The sequence below is a fragment of the Budorcas taxicolor genome, chromosome 6, assembly GCF_023091745.1.
Source record: "Budorcas taxicolor isolate Tak-1 chromosome 6, Takin1.1, whole genome shotgun sequence".
NCBI classification, from domain to species: Eukaryota; Metazoa; Chordata; class Mammalia; order Artiodactyla; family Bovidae; genus Budorcas; species Budorcas taxicolor.
This window is the reverse complement of record NC_068915.1, coordinates 81,118,261-81,142,100: the sequence shown is the minus strand read 5'-3', so window position 1 is coordinate 81,142,100 and position 23,840 is coordinate 81,118,261. Positions and strand designations below refer to the sequence as shown.

At 36.4% G+C, this 23,840-nt stretch overlaps 1 protein-coding gene across 1 annotated transcript in view; it reads left to right on the top strand.

The window, feature by feature from the left end:
- The window catches only part of EPHA5 (EPH receptor A5), a 407,527-nt gene that overhangs the window by 363,266 nt on the left and 20,421 nt on the right, over positions 1–23,840 (top strand). Inside the window, exons 13-15 of the mRNA XM_052642307.1 lie at positions 12,762–12,823; positions 14,613–14,822; positions 18,361–18,510. Of these exons, the coding sequence (XP_052498267.1) occupies positions 12,762–12,823; positions 14,613–14,822; positions 18,361–18,510 (422 nt within the window). The remainder of the gene's footprint in view (positions 1–12,761; positions 12,824–14,612; positions 14,823–18,360; positions 18,511–23,840) is intronic.

Genomic DNA, 23,840 nt, shown 5'->3' with positions numbered 1-23,840 from the left:
GACTGTGGTTGAAAATACAGGCTTAACATTTCCAGTCTTCTAATCGAATATTCTCTTTGATGTTGCTGCCATGAAGCTACACATATGTGTAAAGCAAAATGTAAACATTTAAAATATTTCTTTGTCTTATTTGTTCTATATGAGTTGAAACTGTTTCCCCCTAATAAATGTAGCTCTTGATGTTCCTCCTAGAAAGTCTTCAACTTGTTTTTAATTTACCATGTTGCAACTCACTTTATTTGTGTCCTTAATTTCATGCTCTCTGATCTGATGCTAATTTATTCAGCAATTATTCTCAACCTGCAGCACACAGATAATGAGACATAAGTGCAACTAAATCTTGTGATTTTTCTGATTGAAGCAAAGGTGGGGAGCCTGAGGTAGCACTGCTCAGGGTGGTGCCATCCTGAACCTTCTTTCCTGTATTACTACCCCACCTGCTAGAAACATGGGCCCTCATTCAGATTCCTTCTGTGATTTGTTGTTAAACAGGCTACATCATAAACAGATATATATTCTACAGAGGCTTTATGACAAAGGATGTAAAAACCCAATGTTCTTGGCTTAATTGACTCATTCACAATGCAAGATGCTTTAATATAACGTACATGGAGCCAGCTTTTACTATTTAAATAAATTCAGGAAACAAAATTTAAGAGGAAAATTATAATTTATCCACTGTAGCATTCTTGGTTCTCTAAGATTTTTCTCACCCCTGGAAGTATTATCAAAATTGAATAAATATTTCAATTAAGTCTTAGTTGTATGTGTATGTGTGTGTGTGAGTTAGTCGCTCAGTCATGTCTGACTCTTTGTGATCCCATGAACTGTCGCCTGGCTGTCCATAAAATTCTCCAGGCAAGAATACTGGAGTAGGTTGCCTGCCATTAGGGGATCTTCCCAACCCAGGGGTCAACCCCAGTCACCCACATTGTAGGCAGATTCTGTACTGTCTGAGCCACCAGGGAAGCCAGTTATATTTTAGTTCTCCTGTAAAATTAATAAATTTAAACAAAATGCTAGAGAACAATGAAAGAAATGTTTCCTTATTTTTCTTTCTGTGTCTGAGGAGATAGCATATTCAATGACAATTAATTGTTTAAATTGTAGGACAATTCTGACTTATTATATAAATTTGTAATTATCTTTCAAATATAGGATATTCTATATTCATTTTTATTTTATAGGTCCTTATTATATATTGCCCAGGGCTATTCCAACAGTCTTCAAACTAGTCTTGCCATTTTGGTATTTTCCAATGGACATTAGTCCATTCCATACATTTTACAAAATCACTTTTCTCTCCTGCTTTATCACCAGGAGCAAACAAATCAAGCAGAATACATATATTTTGATTCTTGATATAATTTGATCATATCTCCATTATATTCTATTTCTTTTCTAGAAATCTCTACCTAGTTCTTGTTTTTCCCCTTGGCGATACTTCATTCAGCCATAGTATGTTCTCTCCATTTTCCTCAGCTCTACTTGACCTTTAAGATTATTCAAATATGACATTCTCCATGAGACCAGCATGCTTTATCTTAATTTTTCCTTCTGTCCTCACTGTCTGCCTTGCATAGAGTAAGCTACTCAATAATGTTGAATAGCTGAGTAAAGGAAAGCATCTGAGCTCTACATTTGTTTTATTTTGCTCACCTCCAGGTTGCTAGATCAGGACTTCCCCAATGGCTCAGTAAATAAAGAATCCGCCTGCAATAAAAGAGATGCAGGTTCAATCCCTGGGTTGGAAAGATATCCTGGAGGAGTAAATGGCAACCCACTCCAGTATTCTTGCCTGAAAAATCCTATGGACAGAGGAGCATGGCAGGCTACAGTCTATAGGGTTGCAAAGAGTCAGACAGCTGAGCAACTGAGCACACATGTACCTGTTTCTAGATCGGTACTCAGCGCATATAGGATTCCATGTGTTTGCTGAATGAATGAATTCTCAGCTAGAGACAGTCTTACAGATCCTAGTTGCATTTACTGCTGCCCATTATATCATAGTTATCTCTCTGTACATATATTATTATATTACATGATGAACTTTTTGAAATTGATATGTGTTTACAGTGCCTCTAGTGTCTGTTATACGACCATATACATGAGGTAATATTAACCCTCTTTTTGAAAAAGACAGGATTGATTAAGCTTCCCTGATGGCTCAGTGGTAAAGAATCTGTCTGCCAATGCAAGAAACATGAGTTCAGTCCTTGATATGAGATGATCCCACATGCCACGGGACAACTAAGTCCATGTGGCACAACTACTAATCTGTGCTCTAGAGCCTGAGAGCTAGGCTGAAACTGTACACCCTAGAGCATGTCCTCCACAACAAGAGAAGCCATTGAAATGAGATGCTCATACATCGCAATTAGAGAGTAATCCCCACTCACTGAGAACTCAACTAGAGAAAAACCTGCGCAGCAACAAATCCCAGCACAACCAAAAATAAATCAATAAAATAAGTTAAAAAATGAATAATAATATTAAATGACTCAATGACTAAATTACAGTTATCTAAAAAGTTTATATGAGTTAAAGTGATATAAAGTTTATATTTTAATTTAAATAACTTTGTTCTATCAAACCATGAGTGTTTTAGGGAAAAAGTTAAAAGGCATACAAAGGAAGTGCATGAGGATCTTTTCACAAGACCTTGCATATGGCAGTTATAACCACTACACACACAAATATTTCAGAGCTAAAAACACACATAAGTTCAAAGTATAGGATGTTGTTGCTGTTTAGCTACTAAGTCATGTCTGACTCTTTAGAGACCTCATGGACTGTAGCGCCCCAGGCTCCTCTGTCCATGAAATTTCCCAGGGAAGAATATTGGAGTGGGTTTCCATTTCATTCTCCAGGGGATCTTCCCAATCCAAGGATATAACCACTACTGATCATTAACATTACTTTAAGAATGTGGTATGTTAATACTTTTTACATATTATCTCCTTTAATGTGCACAACAATGCTATCCTGAAGATAATATTTGTTCTCAACTTACAGATAGGAAAATTTAACCTTAAAGAGGTGAAATACCTTATCTGATATCATAAATATAACATAGGACAATACCAGATTTAAAAATTATTCTACATGACTCCAAACTCCAAACTCTTAAGCAGTGTACATTACTAACTTCATATATCATTATTCACTATACACGTGACAAGAAACACTTATTTATTCAAAAGGTATTAATTGACCACCTACTAAATGTCTGTCCTTATTAATCAGTAGGATACAGTGGAGATTAAACAAACTGTTTTCCTGCCTTTATGGAGCTTACCTTTGAGTTGGGGAGACAGAAACTAATTGAACAAATACATTTACAGTACATTAAATGAAAAAAGCAGCGCTAAATTAGGAGATTATGGATTGTTTCTATTGAGAGTTGGTTTCTATTTTAGAGAAAGATCTGACTAATAATGCTTGAATAAATTGAAGGTGTGGGCCTTACAGATATCCCTGGATAGTGTAGTATAGAAAGAAGGACCTGCAAGGCTTGAATGGAACTTGCATAGAATGCTCAAGAGACCACAGGGCCAATGTTGCTACAATGGAATGAATGAGAGGAGACTGGTAAGAGCTTAATTTGAAAATGTAATAAGAGCTTAGATGGTGTGTGAACACTTCGGTCCCTGCAAAGACTGTGTCTTAATCTGAGCTTTGGAGCCATGATGTGATGGAATCTTATTTCTACTTTAATAGGATTAATCAGGATGCTGTGTTGAATAAAGATGGTAGAAGTCAGTGTTGAAATGGAAAGAGAGTGAGGAGACGACTGTCATTCACATCTCTTAGGGTTAGATCAGGGTAGTAATCTAACAAGATGGTGAGTAGTAGTTGAATTCTATAGATGTTTTGAAGGCAACCACAGGAAAGCTTCTTATGAATTAGATGTGGAATGTGAGATAAAGAGAAGAATCGATGATAATTTTAAATTACTGTTGTCCTGAGTCCCTTAAAGAAAAGAATTGCCATTTATGGGGAAAGCCACAGGAGGAGCAAGACTGTGGTTGGTAAATCTGTAGTTCCATTGTGGACAAGTTACTTTTGAGAGGCTTATAAGCATCCAGTTGTATAAGATTGGACTCTGAAAGTATAAATGAAGATGTTTGCAGTATGAGTATGCTTTGATTTTACATCTTCCGTTTCACAAAAGGAAACAATTCAATGAGCCATTATCAGGATAAACCATGATGGAAATAAACAAATTTAACAGTGAAGTAGAATGGATGCCAGACATATTATTCTATTACATCTTCAAATTAAGCTCTTACCAGACTCCTCTCATTCATTCCCTGTCCTTTCATGAATGTTCTTTGCAAGTTTCAAGCCTTGCAGGTTCTTCTGTCTACAACATGCTACCTCCAGAGACTTGTTTTGCATTATGAGGGCATAGAGAGAGGTATAATAAATAAACAAAATATTTATTAGATATTTACAAGTGCTGTCTCTGCTGCTGCTGCTGCTAAGTTGCTTCAGTCGTGTCCGACTCTGTGTGACCCCATAGACGACAGCCCACCAGGCTCGTCTGTCCCTGGGATTCTCCAGGCAAGAATACTGCAGTAGGTTGCCATTTCCTTCTCCAATGCATGCATGCACGCTAAGTTGCTTCAGTCGTGTCTGACTCTGTGCAACCCTATGGACAGCAGCCCACCAGGCTCCTCTGTCCACAGGATTCTCTAGGGAAGAATACTGGAGTGGGTTGCCATTTCCTTCTCCAAGAGCTGTCTCTGATAAAATCTAAATCTTACTCACCAGAAAGATAGATACCTGTAGAAAGAGAGATTTCCTGGCTCAAGGATTGACTATTAGTAAATCAAACTTTGTGATTTAAAGTCAATTTCATTATTAATAAAAGAAAGCTGTCACAATTTTAATTTAGATTCCCCAGCTCCTGTGCAAAGTTGATAATCTCTGAGTTCACAAGTAATTATCCACCTTCACTAATGTCAGAGAAGTTCTAATTCATTTTTAACTTGATAAATGAGTATCTAGTGAAAAAGTTTATATTAATGTAAACAATCTGAAATAAAAGAGGATATTATGGAAAGCTTGAAATTTCTACTTAATAGAAACATTTAGCTTTTCCATGCTTCTATCTCAGGTAAGGTATAGAGCTTTATGATTTTATAATCTTCCCCAAAATTAAAATTACATAATTTTATAAATGGAATTAAAATAATCTCAGTGCCCTGCTCAGTTTTGATTACCCCATACGATCTCCTCCCTTCCCACTCCACTGCTTAATAAGCATTATCTATTCCTACTACAAGCACAAGATCCCATTTTCTGGTTGACCATTGATAATTGAATCGTGATATTTGTTATTCCAAGCTTCCCTTGGAATAAAAAATGAAAGTAATTTCAAGAAGCTACAAATATTAATGTACTAAATGGAATACCAGCCAAATATATAGAATGTCATAGCAAAATAAAACTACAGATATAGAAATATAATAATATGCTCAGACAGTCTTGTCCAACTCTTTGCCACCCCATGGATTGTAGCCCACCAGAATCCCCTGTCCGTGGGATTTTCCATGCAAGAATACTGGAATGGGTTGCCATTTCCTTCTTCAGAGGATTTTCCCTACCCAAGGATTGAACCTCTGTCTTTTGCATTGCAGGCAGATTCTTTACAAACTGCACCACTATAAAAATAGGCTTACTTTTAATTATTTACAAATCTTGTAAAATGTTTCTAAGAGAAGCCAAGTGACAGCTGTTTTCCAGTGAATTATGATGTTTCTAAATTAAATGCTCCCTTATGTTCTTAAGTGGTACCACGTGTTTCCTGATACACTCGTGGTTTCAGAAAAGCAGATTAGTATCAATGCAAATAAAAGAATAAGCCCAGATTTAGCTACAACTCTTGTTTTGTGGCCTGTTTCAGTGTTTCTCAAAATATAATGTGCCTCTGAAGATATTGCTACAATGCAGAATCTGTTTACATAGATTGGTTTGGGATCTGAGATTTTGCATTTATAACAAGCTCTCTCTTGGGTGATAGCTATGCCACTTGTCAAGGGCCATGCTCTGAAAAACAAAGGCTAAGTTAACATTCCCCAAAGTTTGTTTAACCTAATTTTGAGATAGCTTATGAAAAGAGACTGCTTTACCGGAAATGATGTGTTCTCTCCTTTCTTGAATTTTGTTGGACATGAGCAACAAAAAAACATCAGTAAGGCAGCAGATGAAGTTTTGTTTTATTGTGGCAAGAGAAACCCACATATCATGATATATACCCTATTAAAATTTTAGGTGCAGATTACACAGTGCAGTTTTGTTCATTGTAAGCACAATGTGGTATGGCTGATTTCTAGAAACTTCTTGTCTCGCGTAACTGAAACTACATACCCAGGAAACAGAAATCCCTCTTTTCCCTTCCCAAGGCACTGGCAGCCACCATTCTGCTTTATTTTTCTATGGGTTTGAACACTAGATTCTTCACATAAGTATTATAGAACCTAAGACCTATCCGCTTCACTATTGAACACTTCTGAATGCTTAGAGCATCCATTAAGTAATGATCGTATGTAAGAATGTTATTTATTGAGAGCAACTGAATTCCCACTGGATCTACCATTAATGTATGAGCTGGATGATGTGGCACAGTCATTATTATTAAACTTAATATAACACAAAAGACTATCTTTTAAGTTTTAAAATGAAATTTAAAATTTAAAATAAATTTTTAAATTATAGGCATCATATTGTGGAGGGAAGGAAAACAGCTTTCATAGTCAGGTAGACCTGAATTTGATTCGCAGCTTTGTTTTTTATAACTTTCACTAATCAACTCAGGTAATATATTGAATCTTTTTAAGCCACACTTTTCTCTCTGAAAAGACTCGTTTGTAATATCAGGGTTACAGAATCTTGATGACAGTTAAAATTAATATCATGACTTGTAAGAAGTGGGTACTCAATAAATCAATAAACTGTAGCTGTTTTATGATTATCAATACAGAATGATAAAATATGACCTACGCAAATTCCTCAAATAACTGTTTCTATTACTTCTTAGACTCTGCCTGAACTGGGTCCTTAGTAAATAACATAAAGTAATATAAAAACTCCACTCTCAGATTAAAATCATGTTTTAACATGCTTTATGAGCTCTTTTTATATTGATATTTTATAATATGCTTTCAAAATTATTGGTAAATCTACTCTTTGTCTGTACTTCAACTGTATAATGGAAAATGATTTATACCATTTTATTGAGTTTACAATGGTTAAAGTAAGCCACATTAATTATTGCTACGTCATCTTTGCAGGCTAGCAGGAACTGAGACAAAACATAAGCCAAACTAAATATAATTATCATTAAAATGGCTCAAACATAAAAAATAATCAGATGGTTTGTAAATTTTCTTTTTCTTGTCAACAAAAGAAGGTCATGTTTATTTGCAAATATGCATTTTTATTGCTTTCCCCCCATTTTCTGACGGAGAAGGCAATCGCAAGCCACTCCAGTACTCTTGCCTGGAGAATTCCAGGGACGGCGGAGCCTGGTGGGCTGCCATTTATGGGGTCGTACAGAGTTGGACACATCTGAAGTGATTTAGCAGCAGCAGCAGCATTTTTTGAAATATGAAAGGCATTTTAGGTCCCTATCATATTTTTCAAATAACATTTTTGCTATTGAAAATACAACCTACACTGTCATAAATAATGTATCTGACTTTTAAAATTAGGTGATGAACCCCAGAAAAACCTTATAGGAGAGACACCAGGTGCCTATCTCCCTAAAAAAGTAACCATTTTTTTGTTTCCAAATATATGCTATTTAATAACAGTAAGTTTTATGATCAGTTCATTCTCTTTAGATTGTGAATTCTTTCATCTAAGCTCAGTGAACTTGGGTTGAATTTAAGGAACAAATTTGCCTAAGAAAGAGATTTTTTACATAGGGATTTATCCAACTCCTGCTCAGGAGACCTTGGGAGAGCAGTAATAAATATTTATACTAACCCACAACTGTAAGAAGAGGGTCTAAAAAATTAGAAGATAGATGCAAAGAAGAAATTCTAGAAAAAAAGAACAGAAGGAAACTGAAGTTTGTGTAGTAGTAATATAGGGGAGGTACTGTAATCATAAAAGATTTGGGGTAGAGGAGGTAAATGTAAATATTAACAAAGTCTTCACTTTGATGGACAAGGCATCTGCTCACATGGTAGGGACTGAGAGGTGCTGATGAAGGAAAGCTTCGACTATATCCCTTGGATATCTGCTGGAATTCAGTTCTTCCAATTCCAATTAAACTCTGACAACTCCCTCAGCAGATTTCTGTAAATGAAAGTCAAAGAGCTTCACAGGGCAGATTCCTGGAAACACAGGCTGATTCCTAAAAACGTAGACCTTTTTCTAGTTTGATCAGAGCTGGTGTTCAGTAAGTACACACTCTTTGGTGCTAATACCTATAAATTTTTTAAATACTTCCATACTATTTGATAAAAAGCTGAAGACAGGGTTACCTGCATGTCCCTTTTGTATCCCTACTCAGCTTCATCTCCGAGTACTTCTGAATTCCTGAAATCAGACAGATGAAGGAGTGATTTCTGGTATAGCAGGACGTTTCAATATTCCAGCGTTGTGGCTGGTGGAACTTTGGACGTGTGGGGCCCTGTGCCAAAACAGTTATTATTTAATTCTGGACTTTTGAAAGAAAAGGGGTTTCAACATTAATGAAAGTCAGAAATAAGCCCTAGGATATAAGAATGAGACCAAAGGACCCAAAGCAGAATTTTGTCTATTTAGTAGTTTGTCTGAGGTCGATTGAATGGGTGTGACAATGCCATTAAAATGAAGTTAATCTGGGAGCGAAAAACAGACTCATTTGAAAAGACCCTGATGCTGGGAAAGATTGAAGGCAGGAGGAGAATGGGATGACAGAGGATGAGATGGTTGGATGGCATCACCAACTCAATGAAGATGAGTTTGAGTAGACTCCAGGAGTTAGTAATGGACAGGGAACCCTGGCGGGCTGTGGTCCATGGGGTCACGAAGAGTCAGACACGACTGAGCAACTTAAACTGAACTGAACTGAATCTGGGAGCATATCTCAATTCATGAGCTTAGATTACAGTAATCCTAAGGAGAAAAAGAATTTATAATCTTTTTTGTTTGTTTATTGTCATGGCCATTTACAAATACAACATGAGTCACTCATTTTTTTGTTTTTCTGGTATTGTATTTCCAGTCATTTAAAAAATCAGTGTTCCCCAACTCATCTCCTGTCACTACCTGAATTATAAAGGAAAATCCAGGCCTCTAGCCATGTTTGAAGTTGACAAGCTCTTTCATGACAAAATACAAGCTACCTCTTCTTCCTGAAGTCCCTGTCACCTTTTGTTACAAAGGTGACACTTTCAAAGTTCAAGTCAAATGACATCTCTAATACATATTTTCTACATATGGGATGTTTTACCTAACATAGGTATACTACAAATATCTGATAAATTATTTTAGGCAAACTCTTTTTTATAACTTTTACAAACTTTAAAGAGGAGGAGAGAAATCAATCTGCCTTTATAGTATTACTTGTCACATTCCATTCAAAGAATAGTATTCTGAAGTGTTTTAACAGAACATAATTACCTGAGTAAGAAATTAGAATGAACTGCTGGTGGCTCAGTGGTAAAGAAACCACCTGCAATGCAGGAGAAACATGTTCAATCCCAAAGTCGGGAAGATACCCTGGAGGAGGGCACAGCAACCCACTCCAGTATCGTTGCCTGGAGAATCCCATGGACCAAGGAGACTGACAGGCCTCAGTCCATAGTGTCACAAGAAGTGAGATACGACTGAACTGACTTAGTACATGCACATACACCGTATTACACTAAATAGTGAGTGTTAAGTGATTTTTGAATGAAAACTCCTTTTTCTTCCTAGCTGTTTCTTTTTTGTATGTAATTATCTTTTTATATCTGTTTGTACTTCAAGGTAATGTTGATTGAATAAATTTAAAAGTTCTAATTCTGTGACCTGAATGAATCACTTCTCAAGTAAAATACAGATACCTTTCTGGAAAATGCCATTAAGTTAATTATAGTGCATTTTCATAATTGATAGGCCCCATTTCCCTTATTATATAAAAAGTTAACTAATAGACATATAAGGTAGAATTTTTCTACCATAAGATCTTTTTCCACTTAACCTCAGTATAATTTAGCACTAAAACTGTATATAGCATACATTTATTAAATAATAAAGGGGCATGTTTTAAAATATAATCAGGTTAATGTGGACTGATAAAACTGGCAACCTTGTTTTAGGTATTTTTTCATATAGCAAATATTTTTGATCTTATATTTTTCATCTTATATCACAGACATATTGCACACAAAATGCCATAATTTTATGAGGGTAAAATGTGATCTATTCTCTTGGTCAAATTACATCTAGCAATGACATTTATGCACAAAGTTGATAAAGTTTATAAAATAATGATATATAGTAAATTTAAATTCTAAGTGATGGGCACATATTGGATTAGCAATATGACTTAGGGGATACTCACAATAACTCCGTGAGGCAGGTGCCATTAGTGTCCCCATTTTGGAGGTGAGAGAACTGAGGTACACAGATGAGAATTGATTTGCTTAAGATCATATGATAGTAATTGATTTATCTGGGATAAAAAGCCAAGCAGTGTGGCTTCAGAGTCTGTCCAGCTACAGTTTTATATCAGATGTGAAAAGAGGAGGACCTCATCCATCAGAACAATGATTACAAGAGATGTTTCCAGATAGCAAGAAGAACTAGAACAGGGTTTTGAGGGATGGAAAAATTTGGACTGATAGAGACTGTAGGTATGTGGCATAGAAGGAAAAGAGAGGTAGCCAAAAGTAAACGTATTACAAGAACATGGAAATAAAGTTGGGAAAATGCAACATACATTCCAGGGATCATCAGTAGGGCAGTTAGACTGGATTAAAGTTTTTATTTAGAACTCTTGAGAAATCTGTATGCAGGTCAGGAAGCAACAGTTAGAACTGGACATGGAACAGCAGACTGGTTCCAAATTGCCGACATCTGATGGATCATAGAAAAAGCAAGAGAGTTCCAGAAAAACATCTATTTCTGCTTTATTGACCATGCCAAAGCCTTTGACCATGTGGATCACAACAAACTGTGGAAAATTCTGAAAGAGATGGGAATACCAGACCACCTGACCTGCCTCTTGAGAAACCTATATGCAGGTCAAGAAGCAACAGTTAGAACTGAACATGGAACAACAGACTGGTTCCAAATAGGAAAAGGAGTATGTTAAGGCTGTATATTGTCACCCTGCTTATTTAACTTCTATGCAGAGTACATCATGAGACACCCTGGGCTGGAGGAAGCGCAGGCTGGAATCAAGATTGCTGGGAGAAATATCAATAACCTCAGTATGCAGATGATACCACCCTTCTGGCAAAAAGTGAATAAGAACTAAAGTGCCTCTTGATGAAGGTGAAAGAGGAGAGTGAAAAAATTGGCTTAAAGCTCAACATTCAGAAAACTAAGACCATGGCATCCAGTCCCATCACTTTATGGCAAATAGATGTGGAAACAGTGGCTGACTTTATTTTTCTGGGCTCCAAAATCACTGCAGATGGTGATTGCTGCCATGAAATTAAAAGACACTTACTCCTTGGAAGGAAAGTTATGACCAATCTAGACAGCATATTGAAAAGCAGAGATATAACTTTGTCAACAAAGGTCTATCTAGTTAAGGCTATGGTTTTTCCGGTACTCTTGTATGGATGTGAGAGTTGGACTATAAAGAAAGCTGAGCTCCGAAGAATTGCTGCTTTTGAACTGTGGTGTTGGAGAAGAATCTTGAGAGTCCCTTGGACTGCAAGGAGATCCAACCAGTCCATCCTAAATGAGATCAGACCTGGGTGTTTATTGGAAGGACTGATATTGAGGCTGAAACCCCCATACTTTGGCCACTTCATTTGAAAAGACCCTGATGTTGGGAAATATTGAAGGCAGGAGAAGAAGGGGACGACAAAGGATGAGATGGTTACATGGCATAACCGACTCACTGGACATGAGTTTGGGTAAACTCTGAGAGTTGGTGATGGACAGGGAGGATTGGCATGCTGCAGTTCATGGGGTTGCAAAGAGTCGGACATGACTGAGCGACTGAACTAACTTCTGGGAAAGATGAATGTGTTTACTGGATATAGTTATTTGGCACTTCATATCATTACCTCTATTAAAATGAAATTCATCCTTAAACTCATTTTCTACATAAATGGACTTTGATATTGAATTTTTTTAATATCTTAAATGTCAATCTTTATCATTCTTGTGATACTATCTTCTCACTGACCCCATTTAGTATATACTAAGATATCATCATGCCAGGAATTTACCCGCTACTCAAAGAGGACTGTTTTATATATATATTATATATATATATATATATAATATATATATATAATTTGCACACAATAATAAAAACTTCCAGGTAAAGGTGGTACTACTGGTAAAGAACTTGCCTGCCAACTCCGGTGGACACAAGAGACATAAGTTTGATCCCTAGGTTGGGAAGATCCCTTGGAGGAGGGCATGGCAATCCAGTCCAGTATTCTTGCCTGGAGAATCTCATGGAGAGAGGAGCCTGGTGAGCTGTCGGGATGCAAAAGAGCTGGACATGACAAAAGCGACTTAGCATGCAAACTTTTCCTAGATAAGACTACAAAATAAAAAAGCAGCAGTTTATACCACTGTGCTCTTTTCAGGTAAACCGGTGATGATCGTTACAGAGTACATGGAAAATGGCTCTTTAGATACATTTTTAAAGGTAAGATTTTATATAAATGGCAACCATTGGAAGTGTTATTTATATCCTGACTGTGATGTTGAAGGAGAAATCCAGTCACCTTAAAGCTAAATTTTAAATAGAAATATCTGGAGTCAGGATAATTGTACTCCAAAAATTAATGTTGGCTTGAAAATTGGCTTGAAACTTATACAAATCCAAATTACATGTCTCTAGGGTTTTATTTAATGTATGTTAATGTGCCTCCCAAAAAAACCATAAAGGAGGGAAGGAAGGAAGGAGGATAGGAATGAAGGCAAGGAAAAAAAGAGAATCTTTTATAAGTATTTAACTTTCTCTAAAGTAAGTTAAACAGAGAAATACAAATATTATATGGTATTGCTTATATGTGGAATATAAAAAATGGTACAAATGAGCTTGTTTACAAAACAGAAATAGTGTCACAGATGTAGAAAACAAACTTAGGGTCACCAGTGGGGGGGAAAGGGGATAAATTTTCAGATTGAAATTGATGATATAGATGCTATTATATATAAAATAGATAACTAATGAATATCTACTGTATGGAACAGAGAACTCTACTCAATACTCTGTAATGGCCTATTGGGAAAAGAATCTAAAAAAGGGTAGATATATGTATATGTATAACTGGTTCACTTTACACCTGAAACTAATACAAGATTGTAAATCAATTACAATGAAAAAATTTTTAAAAAGAATATAAGTATTTAACTCTCTCAAAATACATAATATCAGGCAGAACAGGGAAAATGTCTATAAAATCAGTGAAAGTCATATACTAATGAAAGAGTCAGACAGACTTATAACTCCCCTGCAGGCCAGCCACTACTTGTACTTCTGTATTTGAAGAATCATTGTGTGATAATAGATGGTAGTCAATGTTGTTAGATCTTCTGGGTTTTAGGAAAAGAATTTACTATGCAAGTTTCCAAATATTAAAGGTTGGCTACTCATTTTATTAGTATAGTATGTACTGAACAATGTAACATGTTTGTAGGCTTGATTAAACCTGTAGACTGGCAACCTTTCATTTTCAATGGAAACAGCTGTCATTGATTAGAAAAGTGAAGCAACAGTGGCATTAGTTACCATCATAAGAGTATGACAGGGGTCCAATGGTATGGCAAACTTCTCTTCCAGTCTCCAGCCTCTACCAGACTCTGCTGCCAAATTTCTTGTACATATATTTAAGTTTATCAGCCCCTTAAGGTCACATCATTCCTTTTTTTCAAAATAAGCATCAGTTGAGCCTTATTCGGTGTGTCTGCACCAAATCCAGTGCACGCAAGCCTCCCAGAAATACTAACATTCCCCTGGTTATTGCTCAGTCCCTCCCTCCCTCATCTGCTACTGCAGAATCTCACTTATTTCCTCTAGCCATTTCTTTACTGCAATATGCCTATCCAAACAGCTTCTTTTAAATCACTTCTAAAATGTGCAGTGTTAACCCAAGGCAGGCACTAAATTGGAGTGATGAAAACACTCTTCTAATGACTAAGAAAGGAATCACAATGCAGAAAAGAGTAGCAATACATAAGATTTTGATCGAGTTTTTTCAAAGCCTTCATCTGCTTTCACCAAGTAGAGGACACTTTGTATACACTTGGTAACTGATACAGTTTTCAAGTTTACTGTCTATTGCTTAATTTTTTCCATTCTCCTTCAGATAGAAACTGCAATGTGAATTTGGTAGTAGTATGTATTAATTTAAGGATTGAAGGAAGATCCTTATATATCTTTCCCCAATGATAGGTATTGCAGGACTAATATTTCTGTATAATCTTTACAGAAAAATGATGGGCAGTTCACTGTGATCCAGCTGGTTGGCATGCTGAGAGGCATTGCTGCAGGAATGAAATACCTTTCCGACATGGGCTACGTGCATAGAGACCTTGCTGCCAGAAACATCTTAATCAACAGTAACCTTGTGTGCAAAGTGTCTGACTTTGGGCTTTCCAGGGTACTGGAAGATGATCCTGAGGCAGCCTATACCACAAGGGTAAGATCTAACAGAATGCCGTCTGAAATACTACACTGGAGACATTGAATATTTAAAGATTTTAAAAGAAATGGCCAAAAGAAAAAGAAGTTCCTCCAATATAGGAAGAAAGAGGGAAGAAACAGAGAGGGTGGATAAAAAAGTCCAAATAATTTCTTTGTTAGATGTCAGAAAATTCAAATATTAAACTTAGATAACCTAAGTATTCACGTAATGAGTCTTAACTGTTTATTTTTCTCTACAGTTACTTAAAAAGTTTCGGTTCAGAGTGGATACAACTGATAAAAATCATATAGAGTATTAAATGTAAAAGTTAAAGAATATCCTGTATTAAAAGTAATAAATATATACATATATTAACATATAATATATGTATGCATGTAATATGTGCTCATATTACATATCTGAATATATTAATATGCTTTGTATGTGAATATATAAACATGTATAGCATTTCAGTCAGTCAGTCAGTCAGTTCAGTCGCTCAGTCGTTTCTGATTCTTTGCGACCCCGTGAATCGCAGCATACCAGGCCTCCCTGTCCATCACCAACTCCCAGAGTTCACCCAAACTCATGTCCATCAAGTCAGTGATGCCATCCAACTATCTCATCCTCTGTCGTCCCCCTCTCCTCCTGCCCCCATCCCCTCCCAGCATCAGGGTCTTTTCCAATGAGTCGACTTTTCGCATGAGGTGGCCAAAGTATTGGAGTTTCAGCTTCAGCATCAGTCCTTCTAGCATAAACCCTATACCATAGTTTTTTCATGTATGAAACAAATACAGACATATCTAAAGCTGCCTTCTAAATATTCACATGGTAGGGAATAAAAGAGCTATTCCTTCAGAAAGTTTTGATTAACAGAGGTATTTTAATGCCTAATTGCTTTTCTTTTATACTATGTAAACTGTTAAGCCCACTTCTATGGAAAATTGGTCACTAAATCATATTGTCAAAATGAGCATAAATCAACACCCTTTTCCAGCAAAGTAATTGCTTCCTGAATCATTGTAATACAATTGACAGTTCTTTCTGTAGAAAACTATGGGTAATGATGGAGCAGAATTTCCTGGGCAGTCTATGTACTGTATTTCTTGAGTTTTAATACCTTATAATAAACTAAATTTGTTCTAAATCTTTTGAAAGTCATCAAAACATCCTCAATGTTTAAACATCTTAGGAAAGCAGGAATTTATCATTATATCTTTTGCACTATACAATGTGGTTAACTTTTGTTTCAATACAGAATACTTTTGACATCACTTATGCTAAATGTTCACATTTTCTAATTTAATTCAATGTTTTTAAAATTACTTGTTTTAGTCTATTTTATATTGTAAGGCTGTTTTTTTCATTGTGTTGTGATTTATGGATCATTAAGGATTACACTATGCTGAAGATCAAGAGTAACTTACCTAAGCAAACAAAACTTTCCGTTGGTCAGCCTAATAAATCAATAAACTAATTGGTGGGATTTCCCTGTCTTCTAGACCTAATTATTATTGTCATTATTTCTGTTAAGTGAAACCTCAAGTAGGGATTCTCCTGGGATTAGAGTTACACTTAATAAACTTGGCCTAAACAAGACTGAGTTTATAGAAAAATCTGTTCCCAGTATGGTTGGTTGGTGTCTTGCTGCTAAGTCACTTCAGTTGTTCCCAACTCTGTGCAACTGCATAGACAGCAGCCCACCAGGCTCCCCCGACCCTGGGATTCTCCAGGCAAGAACACTGGAGTGGATTGCCATTTCCTTCTCCATGTTGGTGTCTTAGTTTTTAATAAATGTATAAAGTGAATTTGTCAAGGTCTGTGTAATGTGTCATGCTAGTGGAGAAGGAGGGGGAAGGAAGCCAAAGATGAGGCCCTCAAGATTTACTCCTCTGAAATGGGGTATGGTTACACTTTGTGGAAAACCCATATACTGAAAGATGAGCTGGTGAGGGAACTTGAGATAATACTGATATACAATATGATGGTCAGAGGACCAGGAGAAAACTTCTAGGCTGAAGGTTAAAATAATCAACAAATTGCAATTTGAAGAGAAATCATAAGGGCTTCCTTAGTAGCTCAGAAGGTAAATAATCTGGCTGCCGTGCAGACCTGGGTTCAATCCCTGGATCAGGAAGATCCCTTAGAGAATGGCAACCCACTCTAGTATTCTTGCCTGGAGAATTCCATGGACAGAGGTGTCTGGTGGGCTGCTATACCATATGCAGTCACAACAAGTCAGACACAACTGAATTTATGTATACATATATTATATATATATTAACACAAATATTATGCATGTGTGTATGTATACATATATATTAATACATATAATAAAATATATAATAGTAATATAGGCCATCCCAATGCCACATATTCGGCCTAATGATGTGATCTTGCCTATGAATATTTTATTTAAAAAGTATGTTTCAGGAGAGTCTTCTTAAAGTGGTACTATCATGTTTTTAAGGAGCAAATAATTCAAAATTAGCTTGAATAATTCAAAGTAACGTTAACTCACAGAAATTTCAGTCATTACATGAAATTGTTGTTTCTTCATATGTGTTGAAACTTTGGTTCATAAAGAGCAATTTAAGTCCTATTTTCTTCTAGTAGGTAAATTAAATTTTTTTCATCATGCAAAACAGGAAAACATATTTTATTTTCTTCCAAAAAAATATTTAAAACCCACATTTTTCTCTCTCTCAGTCTCTATTTTAAGGTATATTTGCTTATAGATGAAATATTTGATTGCATGGATTTTCTGTCTTTTAAAACTTAAGAGAAAAGAGTTTACACTGAAATGGGTGAGATATAAAATTGTCTATTTTGTAAACTAAGGGAAAACTTACCAAATCATAGTTTTTATCATGTAAAAACCCAAACTTGATAACCTTGTGAGTGTTCCCCCATAATCTAATTTTAATAATTTTTAATTTGGTTGACTCTAATTTAGATACTTGCCTTTTACTTTTAAAAATAAGCAGTTTGATCAAATACACACAGAAGTATGACAATAAAAAATAGAAGTCTAAAAGAAATTGCACAGTGTCAAGAGAAAGTATATCTGAGGGTTTTTTTTTTTAATATATCTGATTTTCATGCTTGTCTTACTAACTTTGAAACTTCTCAGGATTGCATTCAGCAATCAAGAATTTCTATTTTCAATCTTTATATTAAAGGAAAAAGTGATACCCTGGGAATTTGAGTCCTTTACTTTCTATTAGCAAGTCATGAAAGTATACCTTATTGATTTGCCTTACTGCCTGCTTTCCCCACTTAAAGTTGCCATCCTGATACTGTAATTGAGATGTGGGTCCTGTATGTGTTCCAGCAGTCAGACAGAATTTAAACTAGAAGCCTTCTGGACAGCCAATTAGTAGTCAGTCTACAAGTGCTTATGGGCTTGAGATACGTGAAAGGAGACTGCATGCTGTCAAACAGATTCACTTAAAAATGCTACATCTCTTTCTACATCTTTTCAGTGAGGCAGAAGTATCCCTAGATACATTTGAAATATGTGGGAATTTTTTTTATTCTTTTTCGATTTTAGGGAGGCAAAATTCCAATCAGATGGACTGCCCCAGAAGCTATAGCTTTCCGAAAGTTTACTTCTGCGAGTGATGTCTGGAGCTATGGAATCGTGATGTGGGAGGTTGTATCTTATGGAGAAAGACCCTACTGGGAAATGACCAACCAAGATGTAAGTACAAAACTAGTCCCCTTAAAATTTGAAATGAGATACAGTTCTCTGAGTCACAATTTTTATACACACACACACAAACACACATACACATACAAATGTATATGTGTATATATATGTGTATTTCTGAAAATGACAGGTGCTTAAAAAAGTGAAATGCTCTTTGCTTAACCTCTGGTCTGTTTTGTTGTTATTAAAATCCTTTATACAAAACCTCAAAATAAGTTAGCACAAAGGAAAGCAAGTTGTTGTTATATAAAAGCTTAGTCCCTTGCCAGGACAGTTCTAGCTATACTATCATGATGTTTCACTCATTTCATGTCAGTATCATTTTCAAAAATGAAGAAAGAGCCATCAAAGAATGAATACTGACAGGCTAGTTTTTATGACATGCGCTTGATAAAAGGAGCTAATACTCCGTATGAAAAGGATGAATGTTATTGATTTAACAGTGGATGCTCTTAGAGAATAAGAAGAAATAATCTATGTTTCTTTACATTTAAAAATATAGAAAAAGTTATATTGTCTGTTTAATTTTGAAAAAGACAAAAAGAGCTGGTTTTCTCCCATATGGGGAAATAATTCAAGCTTAGAATCCTGGAATTAAAGACCCCAGAAAAGAATCTGCTATTCAGGTTCAGAATGACGCTTGACACATGACTCTCTGGTCTTTGCCTTTGTAATTTTCCATTGTTATTATTCAGTACAGCCCTTTCTATTTTGAATCACATTGAAATTTGACATTTTTATTCAAATAAACAATTATAAAAACTTAAATTATAAAAACTTAAATTATGTATTAAGTCTTTACTGTATCAAAAACAAAAACAATACTGTATGCCATATACTGTTTTAAATGATTTAACAACTAATAGCTCATTACTTCTTTGTAGAAAAAAACAGTATAATGAACAAGCTTAGCTCAATAAATCACCATGATGATTTAAAACATTTCTTTTTTTCCCCAATTATTTCTTTTATCCATGCTTTCTAAAGTCTCCCTCTCCTACGCCTTTAGGGATTATTACACAGGTACTGTAGCTCTCCAGCTGCATTTTGGTGAATCAGCAGTACCATGCTAGTAATTAAGATTCACCTTCAGATAAAAAAAAATCCAAGTCCAGTCCAAATCAGAGTCAATCCTACATCCACTTCACAGTGTATTCTATAATGACAGGGTCAGCCTCACACCAGGTAGCGAGATTGAGAAGGAAGAATTGTCAGATTTTTGCCTTCCTCTCTGAGAGATCCTTGAATTCCAGCTGATGTCCGATAATTCCCACACTTACTGCCTGCTCCCCACCTCGCAGCCTCTTATGATGCCTCACACATGTCTGCCTCACCAGAGGACAGCACATTCTTGTTGGTTGTTCTACCAGTGTCCCCTCTTTTAGATACTATTGCAGGCTGTCCTGGGCTTCCAGGGTAGTTCAGCTGGTAAAGAATCCACCTGAATGCAGGAGAACACGGTTCAATTCCTGGGTCAGGAAGATCTGCTGGAGAAGGGATAGACTACTCATTCCAGTATTCTTGGGCTTCCCTATTGGCTCAGCTGGTAAAGAATCCCTCTTCAGAATCTGCCTCCTTCAGATTCCCTAGATGAGAAGCCAAGGTCGCCCTTTGGCATTCCCAAGAAATATTTAACAGCATTATTCTTGGATAGCAATAGGAAATTAAGCTGATTGGTTCCTGCCTCTCACAAGCATACTGCCAGGCCATGATTCTCCGTTTCTTTTTATCATCTACAGCTGCTACAACTAGTTTTCTTTGTGTCCTGTTTGCTTGACTTAGTCAAGCAAAGAACGGATGCTGACTTTTATGTTTCTCTAAATTTGAGAGAAAATATCACCTACTGTCATCAACTTTATGATTTTAGGGCCAGGACTGTGGCCAAAGTGATGAAATCATTGCACGTCTAGCTATCCATCAGAGGGATATTATCCGTTTCCCAGTTAATACACTGGAGAGATTAAATGACTTTCTTTAGGCCACAAAAATATGACAAGTTATGCCAGAAATTTCAGCTTGGCTCTCCAAAATTTTATACCTAACCTCCACACTGTTTCCAATTGAATCAGTCTTCTAATTGAATATAAAATATTCAATTCAGTATGTAATAATTACTGTGGATTAATCTAGTCTAGACAGAGACCAGACCTATTTTGCTATTTGCTGCACTCTCCAGATAAATGCCTAATGCTAACTTGAAACATATGGTTTGGCTTCGGACTTCTCTCAAGGCTCATTTCAATGCCACTGTTTCCTTTAGTCTTTATGAAAGTATTTCATTCTGTCATGCCAGTAAGGCTGCTCCCTTCTCTCGAGGAAAATGTTTATCCCTATTTGGTGTTATAACTCCTTCTCACTCTTGAGATATATTTAATTCTGATTTGTCATTCGAAGTTATTTTTAGTCCTTCCCAAATATGTCAACATTCAGAAAATTAAGATCGTGGCATCCAGCCCCATCACTTCATGGCAAATAGATGGGGAAACAGTGGAAACAGTGGATGACTTTATTTTTCTGAGCTCCAAAATCACTGCAGATGATGACTGCAGCCATGAAATTAAAAGACGCTTACTCCTTGGAAGGAAAGTTATGTCCAACCTAGACAGCATATTAAAAAGCAGAGACATTACTTTGCCAACAAAGGTCCGTCTAGTCAAGGCTGTGGTTTTCCAGTGGTAATGTATGGATGTGAGAGTTGGCCTATAAAGAAAGCTAATCAGCAAAGAATTGATGCGTTTGAACTGTGGTGTTGGAGAAGACTTTTGAGAGTCCCTTGACTACAAGGAGATCCAACCAGTCCATCCTAAAGGAGATCAGTCCTGGGTGTTCATTGGAAGGACTGATGTTGAGGCTGAAACCCCCATACTTTGGCCACCCGATGCAAAGAGCTGACTCATTTGAAAACACCCTGATGCTGGGAAAGATTGAGGGCAGGAGGAGAATGGGATGACAGAGGATGAGGTGGTTGGATGGCATCACTGACTCAATGGACATGGGTTTGGGTAGACTCCATGAGTTGGTGATGAACAGGGAGGCCTGGCATGCTGCAGTTCACGGGGTTGCAAAGAGTCGGACACGGCTGAGCAACTGAACTGAACTGAACTGAAATATGTGTATAATATATGTAGCATAAGTATTCACATTATTGCCATTCTGCCTGACATAGCTTTATCTGTCACAAATATGATAAATCAAAGTAGAATATAATGTTAAGTGAAAGCTCATATGTGTTTCTGCTAATCTGGACTGGGCTTGCTCATGCTCATGTGGACTGGTTGATATATACTGGTACACCCTGGCTCTGTTCCACATGGCCCTTATCTTCTATCAGAGACCAGCAGGCTAGCCTAGATATGAGCTCATTTGCCGTGTGACTGAAGGGTGAGAATAAACCCAATTGCACTTCAGCCTGCACATTCCATTGTCCAATCCCATAACCAGAGGATCAGTCCAGTTCCCATAATCAGCTCATTGTGAATGGACAAACTAAATTTACATGGGAAAGGACATAGAAACAAAGAGGTGTGAAGGATTGGGAATGAATATTTTTCCTGTTTTCAGCCATTAGAGAGTCTTGATAGTTTTTCAGGTAACTTTAAAATTATTTCAAAGATACAAGGAAGTGCTAATGAAACATTTCCAGAACACAATAAAAATAAAAGCTAATATTTTGGCTTTGGTTGGGTTTTCTAAGAACCTACAGAAAATTACTATACAATTAAAGGTCTTTCTAAAATGTCTGCCTTTAATAGAATGTCCAACACATGTTTTGCATTTTCTCAGCAAGCTAAATATTACGTTTGGTATGCCTCAATTTCTTATCAAAATTTATATCCAAGAAACATGACAGATCTGCTATATTTGAAAATCATGATCACTGAATATTTCTTTTAAAAAATGTTTCTCAGAAAGCAAAATAAAAGTACTCATTTGTCAGTTTTAAATGATCTTTTCTATCATCTCTGCATTCTAGATATTGTCTGATCCTAAAAGGGCTTTGCTACCATGAAAATGTTACATTACCAAGACATGCAGAATAATATAACTCTCTCAGAGGAGCCCTTCTGCTGTGTCAGGGAGACAGAATGCTGCAGTAGGTTTCTTTTGATTTAGGATTGCCTCCATCATCACAGAGAAAAGCCATGACAACATATAATAAAAATCAACTAAGATGATGAATATGATTTTAGGTAAATATCAGACCATGAACTCTGATTCAAGTTTGGGAAGCTAAGATTATATCCTGTTGTCAGTAGAAGCTTCCTTATTTACAATAAACATTTTAAATGTCAACATTTTTTAGAACCTAAAAGAAACAAAATAAGAGGACGTGTGTTGCATTTTTATATTTAGTGACAATCTCTTTTACTCATTGGGAAAGACCCTGATACTGGGAGAGATTGAAGGCAAGAGGAGAAGGGAGCAAAAGAGGATGAGATGGTTGGATGGCCACATCAACTCAATGGACATGAGTCTGAGCAAACTCAGGGAGTTAATGAAGGACAGGGAATCCTGGAGCACTGCAGTCCATGGGGTTGCAAAGAGGTGGACATGAATTAGCGACTGAAAAACAAAATGAATACATAGTGTATACTGAGCGCATAATTTATAAAGTGTTTTAAAAACTTATTTAAGCAATACATTTTTAAAATTTTTTAAGCATTCAAGTTTTCTTTTAATTTTTATTTTTTTATTTTTTAAATTTAAATTTTATTTTTACTTTATTTTATTTTACAATACTGTATTGGTTTTGGCATACATTGACATGAATCCGCCACGGGTGTACATGAGCTCCCAAACATGAACCACCCCCCCACCTCCCATCCCACATCATCCCTCCGGATCATCCCTGTGCACCATTGGAGGCTAATTCTCTTAAAATATTGTGGTGTTTTTTGCCATACATCAACATGAATCAGCCATGGGTGTGGGTGCACGTTTGTCCCACCATCCTGAACCCCTCTCCCACCTACCTCCCCACCCCAAACTCTGGGTTGTCCCAGGGCACCAGCTTTGAGTGCCCTGCTTCATGCATCAAACTTGCACTGGTCATCTATTTTACATATGGTAATATACATGTTCCAATGCTATTCTCTCATTCAGATTTCTAATGCCATTTCTGTTAGCCTAAATCATACCTTTAAGGTGGCAAATATCTTTGACTCCAAAAGGATGTGCACTCACCTTGTACTAGATGTGCCTGCCTTTCTCTTTCAATTTTTTTGTTTGTTTATTTCAGTTCCTGAGGGGATAGAATGATGTGTATATGTACACAGCATTGCTGAAGTTTTTAATGGCAAAACAAAAAAGAACAGTTTATG